The sequence below is a fragment of the Diorhabda carinulata genome, chromosome 2, assembly GCF_026250575.1.
Source record: "Diorhabda carinulata isolate Delta chromosome 2, icDioCari1.1, whole genome shotgun sequence".
Classification (NCBI taxonomy): Eukaryota; Metazoa; Arthropoda; class Insecta; order Coleoptera; family Chrysomelidae; genus Diorhabda; species Diorhabda carinulata.
This window is the reverse complement of record NC_079461.1, coordinates 6,587,287-6,608,632: the sequence shown is the minus strand read 5'-3', so window position 1 is coordinate 6,608,632 and position 21,346 is coordinate 6,587,287. Positions and strand designations below refer to the sequence as shown.

The window sequence follows — 21,346 nt, the reverse complement described above, 5'->3', positions numbered from 1 at the left end:
GCTTAAAAGGTACCACCTGCCGATACAAAATCAACAACCTATACAACATCTGGGAATATAGAAGAAAAGAATGCTCTTATTTATATTAGATCTCTAATAGAAAAAAATTAACAATACCCTAAACACTAGAGTTAATTTTTTATAAATATAGCTGCCTTGACATTCGATGAATAACGAATAAGTAGTACCCGCCTTACCATTACAAATTAAATTCTACTAGGTCAGTTTCATTCTAGATATTTCCTTTCATTAAATGATCTGATGTAATGTTTTCATTAAATGCATACAACAAACTGAAAACGCGACAAAAATTTGCCATACAATTTATATTATTTGATCAAAATATTAGATAAGTAAAATAAAATTTATAATGAAAATAGGTACTTACAACACTTTTCTTAAAATTAAAATTTTACAATAGCTTATGAGAATACGTGCAACTCAATTTGAAGAAAATATAACATAATTGACCAAATTTTGCAAGAACACCAAAGCAGTTTTTTGTCGAGTATGATAAAAGAATATATGTAATATTAATACAGTTAAAATTACGTAATCAGTAAAACTAGTACTTTCAAGTACAACTATTTTCAGTCAAGTTGTATTTCTTAGAACGAATTGGAGGTTATTTTTAATAAGAAAGTCTACCTAGTTCAACTGTTCTAAGAAAAAGCCTAAGGTTATTTTTATTTACCTTACCAAGAAATATTATACACTAGTTAAGGGTTCAGCTTTAAAAAAATATTTTATCTTTTTTATTAATATAACAGCAGTTTCAAAATAAATTTGATATCAAAAACTGAATGTGAAAATCAATTTACGTTCACATTTCTGGAAAAGAAGGCTCACTATTTACAGAGTTAAACATGGAGACACGACATATTATCTTCAAAGTATAACATTTTTATATAATTTGAATGTGAAAGATTCCAAAATAAAATTGTATAGATCTAAATGTATTGTGCAACTATTAATACTGATAACACGATATGTGTGACGTATCCGAAAGTAAACATAAACGTCAAAATCATGTGTATGAGAACTAACGCGCGGTAAAAATTATATACTTTTTTTTACCTGGATATATTGGCTAAAATGTCCTTCTTATCAACACATCCTTCGTCGAACACGATTTCCTCCTTCCCGACATAAACAGACATAGTTATCACTAATTATACAGTTTTCGATCACTGACAAATAAATGTAAATTTGTTAATCACAATTTTTCACTGATAGTACGTTGCAGCGCGGGACAACCAACATACGCTACGCCTCACAGCAGTTTTCTGGCAGCGGCGTTTGGCGGGAAACAGCTGAGGCCAGGTTGACGCCAATGTAATATTCATACGCCGAAGCATCAAAAACTTCGACATCCAAAACACAAATATTTCTAAGGCAACAACCAGAAATCGATAATAATGAATCAAACTAAAATATAACCTCTCACACTCTATTGAAATATGTCATAATTAAATATTTATTCGCAGAAACATGCGGGACTTATTTACGTCGCGGAGTGTTAGTTGGTGAGAGTCGCTCGTCGTCTGCCAGCTGGCGGCGTGGCCCCGCCCGTTGAGTTGAGTACAGAGGTACAGACCTAAGCCTACTTGATTCGTCCTTCCCGCCAACTACCGCATGCTCCTAGAATGAATACTTTGCCGCTTGGGTCGCTTCTCGTACACCCTTGTACACCTCTTCTGCCCTCTGATTTTGGAATAAAATTCGATATTGAGATATTTATTCGCTCTACAACGAAGAATTCCGATCCAATAGGCAGGATAGAATTAATATACTACTTCATTTCTTCGCGCTAATGCAATATTATTGAATTGATATCGAGTTGTTAAAAAAAATTTATTTACAATCGTAATAAACACAATAGATTATTGTATTGTTTACGTCCGTTTTTAAACAGAAAATAAAAAATTCTACAGCACTGTGATTATAAATACCAAATTCATAATTAAAGCATAGTAACCGTATTTTTATACACATGGACGTAGTAATTTTTAATTCCTTAAAGAAATTTTAGTTTTCCTTGGTGGCATTTTAAAACAAAATTTAATTTGTATTTTTATACATTTTCTAAAAATAATGAGAAATAGGTTTTTTTTAAACAAGATTACGTGATTAGATAGAGTTTCCTTGATCCCCTAGAATGGATTTCTGGCAAGTTAATATACAGATAAAATAATGTGGTTCAACCTAATTACAACTGCTTACAATATATTTTTCTAATAATTATAATTAATAGTCAAGGCCAAACTCAGGAAATTACTAAAACTTAAATATAACATGGTGCTTTTTCAATTTTATTCATAAGTTTATTAGTTTTCACGGGACGATGAACATATATTGAATTTTTTCTTCGTTAACTTATAGTTTTTAAATGTACCTTATTATTCTGCTAATGCAACAATTGAAAATACTCACTTTCGAAAACTAAAAACAAATATTACAATTACAATATATTTATTTGATTTTGATCTATTTCGATTAATTGTGAGTCATACCAAACTAATTAAAATGTATTTTTAAAAAATTTGGAATATTGATTTAAATCAAGGACAGCAAATAGATATGTTCCAGAAGCAATAGAAAATATTAGAACGATTGATACTATGAAACAAATTAAAATGCAACCTGATTTATTGAAAAAATAATATTTGAAGTATAGAGAATAGGTTTGAGAGAAAATGAGAATTTACTATCATAAAAATACTTATCTTCAATAATATCCACTATTAGACATTTTTTACATCGGATGTAAAAATATTTTATTTATAAAATATTTACACGCCACTGAGTATAGATCCACGCAATACTGTGTCGCACTCTCTTGAGAATTTTATCAAACTCTAGACATAACTTCATAAATCATATAAATTTTCCAATTTCAATTTGAAACACATTAAAATATAGATTGGTATTTTTAAACCTATTCATGGAAAAACAGTAATTTTAAAAGATACGCTTATCGTTCATAACTTCAGTAACAACCACATACTTCAAGAACTATGCAGCAAGTAAAAAATGGAAACATGTGCACTTGGGAGGGGGTTGACTTAAGCGGGAAAAACCTAAAAAGAGAAGACTCTTCTTTTTAGTTTTAATTTGTGGTTTGAAGAAACAATTTTTAAAACAACTATAAACATAAATATATATAAACAAATTACACGTTTGAATGTCTCTATGCAAAAGATTCCAAAGTACATATTTCACTTATATTTCTAACCCTTATTTTTTCGACATAACTTTTTCATTATTCATTGTACTTTTCGATGTTAGTTTGTAAAAGCCGTATATAATAAGTTTATGGATGAACAAAATATTTTGTGGTTTTACTAATTTTATATTTATATTCATTACATCTCATACTAATTATGAATATAAGTTTTTTATTTGTAAAGCATTAAGAGTCTAATGTGGCTGAATAATTGACTAAGTAATATGCATAACATTCTCTAAATATATACGAATTTTACCCGTATTAACTCTGTATGATAGGGCAACCCCCAAATTATGGAAAATTGTTCTAACATTATCGTAGAAAAAGAAATTGAAATAATTTCTAAATTTAATCTCTGCTCCAAAAGGATTGTTCATTACTATTCAGGTGATTTGTAAAATTTACAGGATACATTCAGTGATACCAATCAACATTGACATCTATCCCTGTTATGTTTCTGGAACCGTTGGTAATATTCAAATCAAACAAATACTTTTAATGTCTGGACGCGCGTTAGTTTATGTATTTTTGATGTGGTGATAGTGTACAGCTCAATTTTTAACTGTTTTTATTGGATATTAGGGATTTAATATCACAAATAGAAGCAGTTCTGTCAAGTATTATAGGAGATACGTAATATTTCTTTTTGATATTTTTTTCTTGAAGGTTCATTAATACTTCTTAGTAATAATCTAAACTCTGTATGTTCAAAACATTTTCAAGTTAGTGTGAATAGGAATCGCAATATTGTAGGAACTATTTTGCTAGATCTATATTTTCACGGTTTGTGTAACGTAGGGCCTATATCTTCTTCTTCTTCTTGGAAAACAGAAACAAAAATTAATTTTGTTCTATCATCTACAAAATTCTGTACCCTTTGTCCATGCAAAAAATTCTATGCTATAAGAGGATAAAAGCAGGATAACAAATAAAACTACATAAAATGATTATTTTATATTTTTCTTACAAATCATAATATTCATGACAATAATATATCTAAGGATGGAAAAAAAAGTTATTAGATGAACATTAATATTATAAGTTTTAAAAAAACTCACTTCATCACAAAATAAAAATCAAATATTAAGTTATAGGCAAAGTTCTGAATTAAATACAAGCAGACAATAACTTACCAGAATTTGATAAATTGAGATTACAAAACATGAACTATGTTATCAACTATAAATTATGAACCAGTATAAAATAATTCAATATCTGAAATTTTGAGAAACCACCCAGTAATGGGTTGGTAAGCCATGCGGTTAGATGGAGTAGGTGAGGAATTTGCAAATAGGACAGTTGTTCATTCTTCCTTCAACATATACATTGAGACAAAAGTGAAAACGTGATTATCAAAAATTAAAACATAATGACAAATAAATTCAATTTTATCCAACTTTTACTTTTTAAACCTTTTTATTTATAATTCGTGATTATTTATCTTGATTTGAGGTCTCCTTTAATTCAAATTTCATTTAAAAACATATAAAACCTTGACATCAATCCATAAAACATTTTTCTTTACAGAGACTTTCCCAACAAGTATCGAATTATTTCAATAAATATGATATTAGTCATAAAGGATACATTATACAAATATTTTACTAAACTAAAATCTAAAACACCCAAAAGCAAAAGAAGTAATATTATATATCAAGTAACTTGTAATGATTGTGACGCTGTTTACGTAGGGCAGACATCTGAGTATTTAGATAATAGATTAAATTATCATGAATATGATAAAAAAATAAAAGTGCACAACAAACCATGCAATATGAAAAAAACAAACATTCAAAAATTCTTGAAACAGAATCAAATACTTGAAAAGGAGAATTTTAAGAAATGATTCACATACATAGGAACGAGGAAAGTATAGATTTAAATAATTCAAGTAATATTTATAAATAAATTCTCTATTATTTTTTTTTTGTTAAAACAGATATATATTTTGATATTCATGATCAACATAAAACGAAATCTCAATTAACAAATTAAAATCAATATAAATCATCACGAAATAAATTCAATTTAGATTCTAGTTAAATGGAATGCTAGCATTAGGCAAACTAAGAGTTGTAATGGAGAAAAAAAGGAAAATAATGAGAGATTGAACAATGACAAGAAACGACATCACAGTATGATAGTACCAAACATCCCAATACCACTTCTAAAAATATAGAAATAAGGAAAAGTAAACAGAAAAAAATATTTGAGCAATAAACAGTTTATTTTCTTCAAGTTATTTTAAAGAAAATACTAATATCCAATAATTTCTTAACTAAAACCTATGGTAAACATACTTCATAAATGTTCTTAGGTTAGAAAAACTTTAAACAGGATGATGGTTAGGTTTCTTTCACAATAGATAAAGATAATAGAGACAAGAAAATATGACAATCAAAATGCAATCTATAATCCTGAATAGTAACAATGGAATTGAATCGGGTTCTTAGTCAAATGGAATGTTAGTATCAAGGAAACAAGAAATATAAATTAGGAATCTAGAAAAATTTAACAACAAAGAATCAATATATGTCTTGAGTAACAGAAATGATCAAAAATCAAAGTAGAGGGTTTTTCAAAAATAATCATCCGATTTCCTAGTTCATATTTCCTAAACTAAAAAACTAATAAAAGCAATCAACAAACTGGGAACAAAATCAAGGAAAGTCCGTCTAGAAATAAATCAAATACATGAAAATAGCAAGAAAAGAGTACTGAACCATCTAAGGACACAGAAGTACGTATTTGTAACTGTATCCTCGTTCAATTATCTAGGACACATGTCTAAAGAAAGAATAAGAGACAGAATACAAAAAAAATATCGAAACAATAAAAGGTTAGAAAAGCAAGAACAAAATTAAAATATTTAAAACATTAATAAGACCAGTGATTGCGTACGCCGTGGAAACAACAGTCATGAATAACAAGGGAGAAGATCTGAAGATAATCGAGAGAAAAATATTGAGAACTATACTCGTATCGTATATTACGGGAAATGGAGAGAGAGGATTGAAGAAAAATGAGGAAATAGAAGAACTGGGAGGAGAAAATATAATAAGATATATAAAAGCACAAAGACTAAATTGGGCAGGATAAATCATGAGGCAGAGGCAGATCAAGAAATACCTGGAGAAACCATAATGAAGAATATACCAGAATCCTAGAAATAGTAGACTGGAAAGCAAAATGCAGAAAGAAAAAAGAATGGAGAAACCTGACTAACGAAGCCAGGACCATAAAAAAGACAAGGAAAGTTATCCACTCCAATAAAAGGATATGTAGGCACACAAAGCGCTAGCCATAATCCAAGAGATTGAACGGCATAATGATGATGATAAATGATGATTTTCTAAGCTACTGATCATATAGACATGATGTTATTTTTATATTAATGGATAAATAAAAAAATTTTTTATAGGTGATTAGTATAATTCCCTTTAGATACACTGCATATGTCATATGGATTTGATGGCAGCTCTAAGTTCAACTGATATTGTTGGGTAGGAGCATAAACAGTTATTTGCCTTCACATTACTAAATTGCTTATGCTCTGGGCGGTAGGAGGAACAATATCATGTGTGGTACAAAATTCACGAAATGAGAAACTCGCATCTAGCAAACCACCGCCATTTTGATAATTGAGCTGGGCGTTGAGAAAAACGCACTACTACTTTCTACCAGGATCCACATAAAACAGTATCCACTCTTTCTAACAGTATAATGAACAATTATTGGAGTGGTAAATTACATATTTATCCACTTATTTTAGAAATAAAAAATTTATATAAAATACATTGTCATATCACATCAGTAAAATCATATTTCAAAATATGACTAACAAAAAAATTCATTGTGAAGAATAAAAAAATAGTGAATTAATTGAAAATTAAATTCTTGTAAGAGTATTGATACAATTAAAATAAAATTCAGCCTTTTTCTTCCATTCCAAAGATTTTGAGCAACTAAAGTAACACACAAAAGATCGAGAGATGAATATATGATATTACAAAAGAAAATAACTTAACCTAAATAATATATATATATATTTATATACATTTAAATAAGTAATTTCACAAGTATATCAATATAGATAGGCACTATAAGAATTTTTTGATATTTGCTTTCAGATGACGAACTTGGGAAGGATTCAATTTAATTTTTAGTTGCTGAACCAAATCATAAATTTTCAATGATGGACCCACTTTTCCACCTGTAAATTTCAAAATGTCTTCTTTGCTGAGATCTAGCAGTTTTTTACCATCAATATTCTAAAAAAAACATACTATTACATAATTGTTCGTTCATATTGTAATACATATTCTTGATTTTAAGTCTATACTAATGAAATTTTTTTTCTATGAGAATGAACTAGGTGAGGAATGTTATAATAAAAAAATTACATTTTCAGTTGTTAACATTTTGTTTTTTAAAGTTTTCTTTACATTAATTTTCCATTTTTTATTATAAATTTAGATTGAAAGTGATAAAAGTCAATTATTTGTAACCAACACAAATTATTTTTTGTAATCAAATAAATCATTACGTGGAGTTAGGTTGTGTCATGTCAAGAAATGTTACTGATATGTCAGTCCTCTTTTTTATTTTGTGATCACCTAATGATCGAAAGCCGATAAAATCTCACCTGTTTACTGAAAGAATCGCAGTAATTCGCGCAATCATTAACTCGCAAAAACTGAGCAACATCCAGAACATTCCATTCCTCTGGACAAAGATCACGGTGTTCAGAATTATTACCTGAGGCATCGACTAGACGCGGTATCACTTTTGGGCTACTTGAAGTAGACGACTACAAAAAAAACATTTTTGTTCAGTTCATACACATTTAAAATTATTTTATTGAAACAAAATAAGTTAAAACATATTTTTCGTGGAACTTGGTATGAATATTTGAGGGAGAATGATAGTGGCATTGAGAGCAGCGGATGAGGATATATTATGTAGAATCATTGATATTTGTCAAAAAATAACTGCCATCAAGGTAAAATTGATTCTTCTTCACTGAATTTACAGGGAAAACAACGATACTTTGTGTATCCATGTATTTTTCTCTGAATTTATATGTGATTTGGAACCAAATCTCTGCCAGCTTTGCATGTATTCATCATCTGGGAAATAATTAGTTAATATTCAGCAGTTTTAAATTGTGTAGTTTCTTGTAAAAACATAAAATTCATGGATTTCAAAATTCAATATTGAAATTGATAGAATTAATTGATTGAAATATTGATTCTGGTTACCATTTTCCCTAAATATATAACTAACTTACATTGACGCATGAGGTTACTTTACTATCCATAGCCGGTCCTGCCACTTCCGACGATACTGGTAAACTTTGGTCAGGTCCTGCAGGCTCTTGTCCAGCTTCAGGACCTTGATTATCATCTTGAATCTCTGGTGAAGGTACCAGAGAAACATCCGGAACTATAGTAACTGGATCCGTTTCAGTATGAGTGGATTCTACAGACTTTGTTGATTCAAATTCTATTTGTTCAGAGTGTTCATTGTGCTCTGTAAATTCCAATGTATCCGCAGGCTCTTCAATAAATTCCTTTTTTAGGAATTCTCTAGTAGTTGTAGGAGACAAATGAAAATTTGTCTTCAGATTACTTTCTTTCATTTTCTTTTTTCTATTCTTTTTCTTCACTGATAACAAAAAAATATTTTTAGAAAACATGTTTTCAATTAAATATATGTACAGAAAATCCAATTGTATCACTACATATTATTTACCTTTAGGTGATTTAACTACAGGTGCAATTTGTTTAGCGAACATTGGAGGTCCTTCTAGTTTATGCCCTACACTTTGACACCATCCTACAGGATAAATATCTGGGCTTTCACAGTCTAACCACTGATCATACTCCTCTTCCCATCCATCAAAATGCACTTTCAATAATCGTCCAGCTACCTAAAAATAAAAATAAAAAAAAGATCAACTCATATAAATAAAAACTATTCTTATTGAACAAATATTTCTGCTCTAGTTCTAGAATTTACAAAAGAAAATCATTATAATGAAAAATCTTAAACAAATGTTGATACTAGAATCTTTACACCAATTGCAAATATCATCTCAGAATCAAAAGTTTGGTTCTGATCTCTTTAACATTGAATTAGTATTGTAACAAATCTTGAAGATAATTACCAATTGAGGTCATTCTAAGATTCAAGGTTATTTTAGAAGTTATGCATAATTTCTATTTATAGACCACTGCATACCAAATGGGCAGTCATAAAAATATCATATGTTGTTATAACAAAATTAATTAAATTAAGAAAAACTCCACATTAGTGTGACTAAAAGGTTGTATAGGTGCCTTGGTCTCAAACAAGTAACAGAAAACATCCAAGTTCAAAATAACTTCAAACCTCTATGAAGTCAAATATTAATTAAGATTTATTTTGTTTGGAATCCAGATATTTAAAAATGGTGATTTGATGAAAGTTTAGGAATTATGATAGTTTTTGAATTTATTATCAGGGTTGTATTTAGGAGCAATTTGTCTTTGAGAAAATTTAAAGAAAATACATTACTGCAGAAAATAACAGTATCAGCTGACTGCTGTCACTCACTCTAAACAATAAAGAGAACATATCGGAGGCTCATAACAACACACCTTATGTTTCTGTCAGAAAAGCAAATAAAAGCTGTGAGAAGTGTTGAAGCCACTCGCAGCAAATCTGAAACAGATGTAGTATTCCCTCCCTATGTAACCTACTAGTAGCTACATAGAATAACAGAACTTGGGTTTGGATGTATGGACTATACCGATGACTAATATAAGCAAATTCAAAAACACTTTGCGTGAATTCATTACACTGAACATTAACCTGAACAAGACCACCATAATTCCATGTACCTAAAAGCTTACAGCTTTCAAATCTTTGTTTTAATCAGAGTAAACATAGACTGGAAATATCAAGTTTAATATGTAGAGATGACTGTAGACAGTACAGATTAACAAAACAAACATCATAAATAACTTCACTATGTGTTAAGTAAGAAGAAATATTGGTAAATAAATTACTGCACCAAAATGATTGGAATGACCCTATTCAGTACACTTTTGTAAATGTGAAATAATTGCTAGTTCTGCCTGGTTCTCTTTAAACAAGTACATATCAACAATGATTCTTCGTAGTAACGAAACCATTAATGAAATAAACATCATAAAGAACTTTGACGTGACGCTAAATAATAAGGAATATTTGGAGAGATTACATCGCCCAACTGATTTGGATAAACCTAGACAGTATGCTTACATAGAAAAAAAAATTATGTCTCTTCCTATATAACTAAATACATTTTATTTATGATATGATAAAATAAACATCATAGAGAACTTTACAAATATGCTAAGTAAGAAGAAATATTGCAAAAGAGATAAAATCACCCAAACTTTCCAAAGAAACATTATTAAATGGTAAAAAAAAAATGATTTCAAAATAATAACAGGAGCTGAAGTATTTGGAATTGGTATCAAATATTCATCATTAATATGCTCCCATCTCAGCACGTTGGAGGCAGAAATACTTGCAATTAAAAAATGAATTTAGTTCCTTTGGAAACTATTAGACATGTGACACAGCAATTTATTCTCATTGCACAGCTGCTATCAAAGCACTAATCTCCCATGTTATTAACACAGTAGTGCTGAAGAAAATCCCTAATTATACAGATCATCTAAAAAAATATCTGTAGAATCTTTTGAATATTTTCTACAGGACATTTCAAGTGGATTTTGTCTAAAAACTGATAGAATATCAAGCTCTTGATAAAGATTTTATATCAGGTTAACATAAACGAAAAATTTATGAAATAAATAGAAAAAAAATTTATACCTTTGCTACTGTTGCTATACATACTAATCGTGGATCCATGAGATCGGCTGCCTCTATTTTCATTCCTTGCTGGAAACCATGTAAAGGTATATTTGTGTTAAATAGAGAAGGATCCGCCGGTCTGTTGTTTGTTTGAATGAGATATGTTCGCCAATTAAAGGTTGTCGCGTCATAACCTAAACAGAAATAGTAAAACGAAGAATAATTTTAATTTATTAATTACAACTTACCTTTAGGAGGGGTCAAAGGAATATCATGTTTTTCACAGAAGCCCACAGGAAATATACACGGAGATTTAGCGTGATAACAAAACCAATCTGCACCAGTAACGTCAGAGTCGTATGTATCGATACGGATCATTATGTAACCATAGTTTAGAACATCCATGACGGTCGCCACGCATATCGAAGATAGATTTAAAGGATCAGTTGCTTCCAATTTCATTCCTATAGTGAAACCTGATTGAGTATTTTCAAGAAAACCAACTTGGTAAGGATTAAAGAGATCTTCAGTAGCGTCATCATCGTCGAATATACCTTGATTGACACGTTCAAGGTAGTTTACTGGAGCTACCAAGTGATGATTAACCTAAAATTGTTAATTTTTAGAAAAACACGAAAATATATTTCATTAATGAGTGTAAAAATTTTATACCATAACAATCAAGATTCAAGATTTTATTTTGTGAACCAATATTTGTGGCAATTAAATAAAAATTATTTTGAAATCAACTTATTTTATTAATTATTATGAAATGTTCCACTACCTTTTTCGCCCAACCAACAGGATGTAATAGTGGTGAGTCCTCATGGCACCAAAAACCCGCATCATCTGGGGGCATATCATAATATTTGACATTTAATCTTTTACCAACTATTTTGTGCACAATTGCCAATTTAACTTGAGAAATACGATTTTTATCAACAACTTCGAGATTAAGGCCACATTCGAACCTAAAAAAGACAAATATTCAATACTGATTTAAGACATTCCTGATTTAAATAAAATAAATTTGATACCTATTTCAGTTTCGGAAAAAAATTAGAAAATATACCTGACAATAACTATAACCTTACCTGGATTTAAGACTTTCAGTTGCTTTATTGCTAAAATTCGAAGGCAAAGTTCTAGCACCAGTCAAACGTTTTCGCAAAAAATCTTTCCAATCGCTATATTTATCTTCGATTGTCTTTGGCGGGATCAAAGGTTTACCCCTAGTAGCACACCATCCAACAGGGTGAACTTGATTGGAACAAAGAGATACCCAAAAATCTTTAGAATTATTAGAACCAAATCCTAGAACACATAATTTTAATAGTAAAATACAATAAAGGAGTATAATTGGTTTTACCTTCGTATCTCAACTGTGCTTTATATCCTACAATCCTCATAACAGTAGCTACCCAAAATGAATCGGCAAATGCTTCAGATACGTTATCGCAATCGGTGTTTTCTACCTCAACTTTCATACCTACCATGATATTGTCCCAAATATCGGCCATGGGAGCATGTTTGAAACAAGTAACTGGCGCAGCTAAAGAATTAAAGCTTGAATTAATCCATTTGCCATAGCCAAAATTTTTACTAATTTATAAAATTAATTAGACTTAAAAAACAAACTAGGTTATTTTAAAGAAGTAGAACGGGTCTTAATTTTACAACTTTATTTTGACTTCTCTTATAGAAGGAGGTGACCAACTTTACCAAGGAAATAAAACATTCTATTTGTTGATACCAAAAATTCTAAGCCCACTTCTGAAAAATCATATCACTGTCCCCAAATCTATAAACAAGAGATAATAGATCAGATCAGTAAAATACAATTGCAACCCTTTTGCGTTGCCAAATGAGATATATCAAGAAGAGATGTAATGAAATAATCGTTGATGGAAGATATATCCAAGACCGCTATGATCATTTTGAAATCTTTAGAATGCTGTATAGTCAAAAAATGCTCAATCAATAATCCAGGGGGTATATTTTGCTTAAATTCAGACTGGGATATGTCTTGTCTACACGGACACGAGTTTAAATACTTAGAATTTCAACCAGACAAGTGAGAGATCTTAGATAAAGGAATTGCTTTTCTTAGACACTTAATAACCAGAAATGACATATATGGTTAAAATTGAATGTCTTGAAAAATTCCCTCAAACCACGAACTATGAGGATATGGAATATTTGCTAGGATTCGCTGGCTACTACAGAAGATATACAGGGTGATTCATTTTTTTCGTAATAATTTTATGTTTTCATAATTTCTCTTTGAAAATTGGCAATTTTACGTTTTTTGGCATGAGGAATCATAATTTGCACTCTAATTTAACATTGCTAATAGAGGGCGTTAGTTACACTTGTTTGTGTTAATTAAATCAAAGTAATCTTTTTTTAGGATAAACTTACAACTAAAATAATAAAAAAAATATTAAAAAGCGTTAAATTCTACAAAGAAATCGTTATGCCTAGGCATTATGTGATAAATAACTATTACACTTTGTTAATTACTAAATTGTTAATAAATGGTATACTAATGTATTACTTATTCTTATTATTATCCAATTTTTGCTTCTACACAAACTGTCTAGAAGTGACACAAGCCTAATTAAAAAAACGAAAAATTAAACTCTACACAAACTGTCTAATAGCGACAAAAGCCTACTTGAAAAGAAAATGAAAAATTAAGCCACGGCTTAATTCACGAATGTGATTTTGATATTAAGAGATCTTTACAAAAGCGGATCATAAAGTGTGTTGAAGTAAATGATGGGCATTTCGAGCATTTGCTTTAAAGTTTTTTATTTTTGTTTACAAATTTATTATTGTTACATATTTAAGGAATAATAAAATTTATTGAACTTATTAGAAGCAAATAACTCGATAACCGATACGAGTTATACGAATCAAAGAAGAGTAACTTTTTTTGTAGAATTTAACGCTTTTTAATATTTTTTTATTATTTTAGTTTAGTCCAAAAAAAGTTTACTTTGATATAATTGACACAAACAAGTGTAACTAGCGCCCTCTATTAGCAATGATAAATGAAAGTGCAAATTATGATTCCTCATGCTAAAAAACGTAAAATTACCAATTTTCAAAGAGAAATTGTGAAAACATAAAAAATTATTGCGAAAATTAAAATTTAAATTCAAACTTTGAAACTAGCAATATTTGCATAAGGCATGTTGAGCAGAATCATCATATCTACAGTTCAGAGATTGGACATTCTTAATGAATCACCCTGTATACTAATACAATAATAATAATTTCAACATCAATGTTTTTATGTAAGTTCAAAATCTTTAAAAAATTCAAAATGAAAAGGAGAGCTGTTGAAAAACTGGAAAGATTCCAATTATATCATTCGATTCTTATATATTTTGTATTTTTTCTATTCATTCTAAAATTGCTATTTATTTATATAATAATGAGTTAAATTGAGATATAACAAAGGTAATTTGTATATTAGAGTCGCCTGTATTAAAGTATAGAACAATATTTTACTTTATTTTTGTTTGTAGTGTAGAAAGTTTCACTATATTTACTACTATTTTTGATATGTGGTATATTAATACAATGCTTCTCAAAAGTCCGTATTTTATTTTGAATGGTGATACTTAGAAAATGAAATATGCAGAATAAAAATGAACTATTGTAAGTTACTCTACTTGTGGTAGCAGATGATCTAATAGGGATCATTTACTTCACAAGGTAACTGATACCAATAATATTAAATGATACTACATTTACATAAACAAAATGGTATGTGCTATACCTGACAAAGTAACAGCTATCGTACTCATTGAAGAAATTGGAAATAATATATACCCTGATAGCCCTATTTTGAAGGCTGAGGGTGTTTTTCCATAAATTTCAACAAACTATCAGGCCGACAAAATATTAGTATTGATAAATAAATTGATATAATTGTAAAAATTGTAGTAAACCCTTCTTCTTTCATGCCCAAGTAGTGTCTACCCGGTGGAGTCATGGTACAGTACACAAAGTGTTGACCAAAAATAAATTTCACCAATACATACATGGTGCATAAACTTCAGATGACTGAAGGCTGCAATTCTGTGAAATTACGTCCACTGAAATTCTCCAACTTCCGGTAAGGAAAATTTGTTTTAGTGACAAAAGTACTTTCTTCCTTAATGGAAATGTTAATACTCAAAATGTGAGGTATTGAAGTAACATAAATCCTCACATGTTTCATGAAAAACATACACAGTTCCCACCAAAAGTGAATGTCTTGGAAAAACACATAGTAGGTTTTTTTTAACTCTAATACCGATAATTCTTTAAATACTAGAAGATCACTCAGTTGAATTTGGTAACTTGGAAATAACGTTCCAATAAAAAGGAGCCCCTGCACACTATTACTCTTCAGTAAGACGTAATCTAGTCAAGGAATATCCTTATAGATTAATTGAACGACACGGTCCAATAGAATGGCCACCTCAGTCACCGGACCCAACACCATTAGACTTTTTTCTGTAGGGATATCTTGAATCTAAAGTTTTTGCTACAGTTCCTGACAGTATTGACGTTTTAAAACAGCGAATTGTTGAAGAAAGTACGGCAATTTTCATGGACATATTTTATCGAATACTACAAAAGTATAATAATAAGTGTTTTAATGCCAGTAAGTTAACCATATTAACCATCTAAAACATCGTAAATATGAAAAAAAAATAAAACAATTGAATAGGTATTCTAAATACCTTTCAAATGAGGTGTTACTTGCCATAAGGTCCTATTTAATATTATTGGTTTCAGTTGTACTGATGCCTATTACATCACCTATTACCACTAGTAGAAAAACAACAATAGTTCATTTTCACCTTACAGATTTTATCAGTCTATGTATCACGTTCAAAAGCAAAAGAGGGGAAAGAGATCTTTAAGAAGCACTGTATAATTATTACAACAGCTTCATAAAGCAATATCACAGAATATTCTAGTCTAAAAGTAAAAATAACCTTAACATGTATGGGATTTTTTTACAATAAAAACATTCCAGAACCATTAGGTTGGTCAAATAGAAATAAATACTAAAAATATTCACCTATATGTAACATGATATGGTGAGATAGAATTCAAATGACTGAATCAGCATGTAATCACAATATTCAGTTTTTTATTGTTTATAAATTGTCTAATACAGTAATTCTGCCCAAATGGAATAGTGAACAGGTTACACATTACTTACCGATAAAATAAGGATCTGAAAATTGTGAATCCCATTCAAAGGAATTTGCCAATTCTGCTGGTTTCCTTCTAATGAGAGGAAGCGAATCATCAATTGGTGGTAGTTCTGATAATGGAGAAAGTTGAGGTAATGGTTGATCTATATAAGCATCAGTGAAATCATCCTCCATTTTCATTGTGAAGCGATATTTGGCATAGTGTTGCTTACTATCAGGTGTATTTTGATTTTGTTGTGGTAATGGTTCAGGTATTAAACCACTATATCCTCTCGCACAAGCCATACTACAAAAACGACGCTCACGGGTATAAAAGGCATGTTTGACGCCGATTGCACCACACTTTTCACATACAGCTAAAATAATATGATTTTCCATATCAATCAAAATTAATTTAATAGGGAAATAACAAGAATTGACAAATTGTTTTCTAAAAAGATCTGTTATTAGATCTTTAATTTCTTTCTTATCATCATTATATCTATAAGAATATATTATCATATTAATATTCTAGAAAATATTAATATGAAAGCTGATTTTTATAAATACATAAAATGCACTCTCCAGCAAAATTAACCAATAATTTCGATTTTTGATTCTTAAAAATATGTGAGTGAAGTTAAAATTTTACAATTATTGAGTTGATATTTTTTTAATCTCAACCACTTCTGTAGGGCATGGCATATAAATATTTAACAAAAAATATACAAAAAAGAGAAAACACAATGCAAAATATCAATGCCTAGTTTCGTAGCGTGATCTTGGCTTCTTGAAGGTATCCGATTCACTCATTTTTTATTTTATTTTGGTCAACAGCATCCTATTCGTTAACAAGATATAACTCGTGTTAATTGTGAGTTGAATTCAATAAAGTTCGTAAATGACTACAGACTCTATTGGATTGAAGTCAGGACTGTTAGCTGGTCAAACTATTGCTTGAATTTTGGTCTTTTCAAGGTAATTTTGGAAAATTTTGCAATATTCTGTTAAAGCATTGTCTCACATGACGAGAATTGTGGGTCTAGTATGTCAACAATATACCTGTGAGTATTAAGACAATCTATTTCAATGATTACCCGCCCTCCATATTAATGTCATCCTATACTATTACTGATCTGCCACCATACACATACCTTTGTTTAATAAGATATTATACAAACCATTTGTTTGCACATAGGGCATATCAATTATTGCTAAATAGGCAAAATATGGACTTGTGAACATTACATTTGACTACTGGTGGTTTTTAATCCAAATAATCTTTATAAAACCGTAGCTATGCTCAATGGTAAGGATCAGATGCAGGCACTCTAGGCATCAAAAACGAAATTTTAAAGTCATCTCCTTATTGTATAATTGCTTATTTCTTGTTGATTACCAAAAAAATCTTGGCAAAGCAAAATAAATCATTGTATTAGATCTTAGTTGCAAAAACGGTAGTGATATGCATCACTTATGTACTTGTTGGCAATTTTTTAGTATACAATTCTAAAGCTTGTATGTTAGCAAATTTCAAGATCTTTCACAGCAGCAAAAAGTATGATAAACCCTTATCAATCATAAAAAAACTTTATTTCTGGTATAAGAATGAGGTAATGAAAATAAAATATTTTTGATTGAAATTTTAGACAAATAATAAATTATGCATTAATTTTTGATAATGGATTAAAAAATCAGAAATTCAAAGAAATATTTAATCACTACAAATTAATAAATGACTTTAATTAGAAGTGAGTATTTTCAAACCAACCTAGTAATGTTTGAATTCAATAATTATGATTTATCAAAATATGATTGAAGAAACTTACCTATACCATCCTTTTGAATTGGTATCACTGAGGGATCAGTATTACTCTGGTAAGCAATCGGTGTTTTCAAGACTAGACCAGGATGCTTTATCGGCTTTATTTTTCTGGTTGGACAAGGCAGTGTTTGGGTAGATGTTGTAATCATATATACAGGGTGAGAGCTATCTTCATTCATATAACTGGAATCGTTACTATCATTTTTCATATCCAAATAGTGCATCATGTCATAATTTTCCATTGTTTCCTGTGTATATAAAATCAAAACTCATTCAATTAAGATGATAAGGAAGAGTTAGAAACTTTTTTTAAATTCAATTGTAAACAATTTTAACCTTTTCACTGCTTCATGGAGGAAGCTGACTGTGCCTTGTATGCTGGTCTTTCTCGCCTAATCTTACCTCCTAATTGGAGTATATATTAAACAATTATTGTTTCTATTAACATTTCACATTTATTGTAAATAATCCTATTTACTGTAAATTCTATTCAAAAATATTATTAATCAAATCAATTTTACAACCAAAGTGATTTATGACTTTTAGTGAAGGTTAACTTTGTAAAGAAATCCATTAGAATGTTGAAATTCTTGCGCCCGACTTTAGGGGTGGTCCACATCATGGGACATTCATCTAGACCTACTAAAGAGGAACTTAGCATACCAGGAAAACCTTACTGGTGCAACTAAAGAAGAGAGTCACAGTGGAAAGGTTAATTTAGTTCCTTACAAATACTCAAGAGCACTCACCATATGGGAGCTGTGAACGTTATGTATATCATCCATGGATTGATTAGACATACTGTGATGTGATGGAGTATAATATATATTATCATTATCTAATAACATATCATTGTTATCTCCTGACATAAGTCCCCCTATAGGCATATCTCCTCCTTGTTGTCCTGCTCCCATCCACACCATTCCCATATCAGCAACCCCTGGCATAGTATTATACACTGAAATTCAATAAATGTCCAAAGTTGCCATCACCGAAAAGTAGAAAGGTCAGTAAATTTGAAGGATATTGATGGCATAAAATACTCTATTTTCAATATATTGTTCTTATTATACCTACTTTTTTTCAGAAATCCATAGAATAAACATTATTTTAAAGAATTAAAATAAAATTCATAGAATAATAGAAAAACAAGAAAATTAATTTTCAAGAGGGAATTTTCTCAGTTATTGTCCTCAATCAATACAATTGATTTCTGTATATAAGCAGGTAGAACAAATATAGAATAAATTGAAAAGAATATTTCGCAATTAATAGTCTTGATTTTGATAGAAAATGAGTTTGAAATACCATGCCGAAAAGTCAATTTTTACCTGTTCTTTTAGACTGATTTTCTATCAAAAGTATTGAAATGAACACCATAGATCATGAACAGATCTTACAAAATTATACCCTTCACACCATGCTTGTTTTTTTTGATACATTTAAACTACAAATACCTTGTCTTTTTCTTAAAACAATAACATAGAATTTATTAGGAATTTTTAGCACACTGATACAAACTGATTATAGGACTAGAAAATTTTCTACAGTTACATGCATTTGATTCTAAACTACTAAATTCAACAAATTCATTACAATTTTTTCGATAATAAATTTACTGACTGATCTACATTCAATTATATTCATAATATTTACTTGTATAAACTAATGAGGTACATCCAAATGTTGACTACATTCAAGCGGTAGGTAATTATATAGTCACAAAGAATGCATTTCTATCATTCGGTAAATATTTAAAGTAGCGGGAAATACTATCTTATAAGAAAAATCTTCAATACCATTCATATTTGTTTTCTTTAGAACTTATCTTCATTAATATTCCTTATTCATAATTTTGTACTTCTAATATATTTAACTAATGATACACAATCAATCGTCAAACGAAAAGCATAACTTTGACTTCCGATGGTCAGGATTGTACAGGTTTACCAACAGAAAAATTTTGAAGATAACGTTTTCTAAGCAAATTATAATACTTTACTTTACATTTAGATAGAATATATTGATAAAAAATAATCAATTATTAGAGAATGTGAAAACTATATTTTGCGCTATATCGAGAATAACATAAGTACATGAGAAGAAAATAAGTAGTGTTGCCCTGTTCTGTGCTAGAATGGTGCAATTTGTTGTCAATTTCAAACTGAATTCTATTTTTCGGTTCTGTGTCTGATAATTGGAAGCAACATTGCATTGAATATAAATGAATTTAATTATAAATATACTTTAAAACATATCAATGCTTTGCATAATTTTCTATCTACAGCTATATTACACATGCATTGGTTATTCTTGGTATATTCGGTGGATATTTAAATCAAAATAGAAAAATAAATAGATGGCATGTAGTGATTGAGTTGGTAAGACTGGTTATCGTAAAAATTTTTTAGACGATATTAATTGAGGGTAGCTATTTACAAAGATTATATACAAGGCTACTAATTTGATGTTTAATATATAAAATGCGGCTCTCTTGCTCTAAATATATGATGAATGTCGAATTTTTAGTAGTTGTTGCATCCTATCAAAATTGAAGTTAGTAATACATTTACAAGTATGCCGTATCAAGCCTATATTCCTAATTATACCCCAGTATTTTGGCCAGTGATAATGATGAATTCCATTGTACTGGTAAGAAAAGTGTAAAATCAAGAAGAGAAGTAATCTTGATAGAATATTTTATTGTCATAAGAAGTAACATTTCACCATCAGAATTGTCAGATAAGTCAAATTGTCTTTAAAACAAAACAAGACTTATTTTTATAATAGCCAATAGATGTAAACAAATACCAGTACAATTTCAAATATAGTACTGATATATGACGTCAAGGCGTTGGCCAGCATATTTTGTAACAAGTAATCAGCATTGAGTTAATTCATGACAGCATCACAATTTACAGGAAACCAATAGTTGCTTTCCAATTACAAAATTTGAGCACTCAATCAAGCAAATGGGTGCACATTGCTTCAAACCCATGTTCCAAATTATTATTTTTAAGATCTGTGCGTCAAGCACAGTTCCGTTTTCCTCTTGTATGCCAGATAGATAATTTTTGTTATATTATTGGATTAAGAGACAAATTGGGAATATGCATTACTTAATGAACAAGGGTATAAAAAGGTGTATACAGTAAAAATTATAGTTTCAAAGAGGTGCTTCCATAGTAATCATATTTTACATATATTCAATCAAGGATCTTGTATTTAGACCACAAATAG

General features: G+C 29.6%; 2 protein-coding genes across 3 annotated transcripts in view; both read right to left on the bottom strand.

Moving 5' to 3' along the window:
- LOC130903457 (transcription factor AP-4) overlaps window positions 1-1,662 on the bottom strand; it is a 180,174-nt gene extending 178,512 nt beyond the window's left edge. Inside the window, exon 1 of the mRNA XM_057815561.1 lies at window positions 1,078-1,662. Coding sequence (XP_057671544.1) covers window positions 1,078-1,160 — 83 coding nt within the window. The 5' untranslated portion in view covers window positions 1,161-1,662. The remainder of the gene's footprint in view (window positions 1-1,077) is intronic.
- Window positions 1,663-4,170: 2,508 nt separating this feature from the next.
- LOC130903488 (polycomb protein Sfmbt) lies at window positions 4,171-20,054 on the bottom strand. Of its 2 annotated transcripts, none has more exons than XM_057815607.1 (13): window positions 19,763-20,054; window positions 18,856-19,064; window positions 18,111-18,354; window positions 16,308-16,658; window positions 12,447-12,629; window positions 12,172-12,391; window positions 11,862-12,048; window positions 11,326-11,683; window positions 11,096-11,271; window positions 8,984-9,161; window positions 8,520-8,896; window positions 7,875-8,039; window positions 4,171-7,500 (listed from the first exon to the last, which is right to left on the bottom strand). In XM_057815607.1, coding segments are annotated over exons 1-13 (2,820 nt in total). In that variant the 5' UTR covers window positions 19,764-20,054; the 3' UTR covers window positions 4,171-7,329. The 2 variants fall into 2 exon arrangements, with proteins under 2 accessions (XP_057671590.1, XP_057671589.1); XM_057815606.1 differs by having other exon boundaries at window positions 19,906-20,050.
- Between the last annotated feature and the right edge of the window lie 1,292 nt (window positions 20,055-21,346).

Bases quoted from the DNA above. Each gene is read 5' to 3' on its own strand.
- LOC130903488 (XM_057815606.1), bottom strand. The intron at 12,392-12,446 runs GTAAAACCAATT...TATGTGTTCTAG, and splicing joins AGCACAGTTGAGATACGAAG to GATTTGGTTCTAATAATTCT. The intron at 9,162-11,095 runs GTATAAATTTTT...TTTTATTTTTAG, and splicing joins GTATAGCAACAGTAGCAAAG to GTAGCTGGACGATTATTGAA.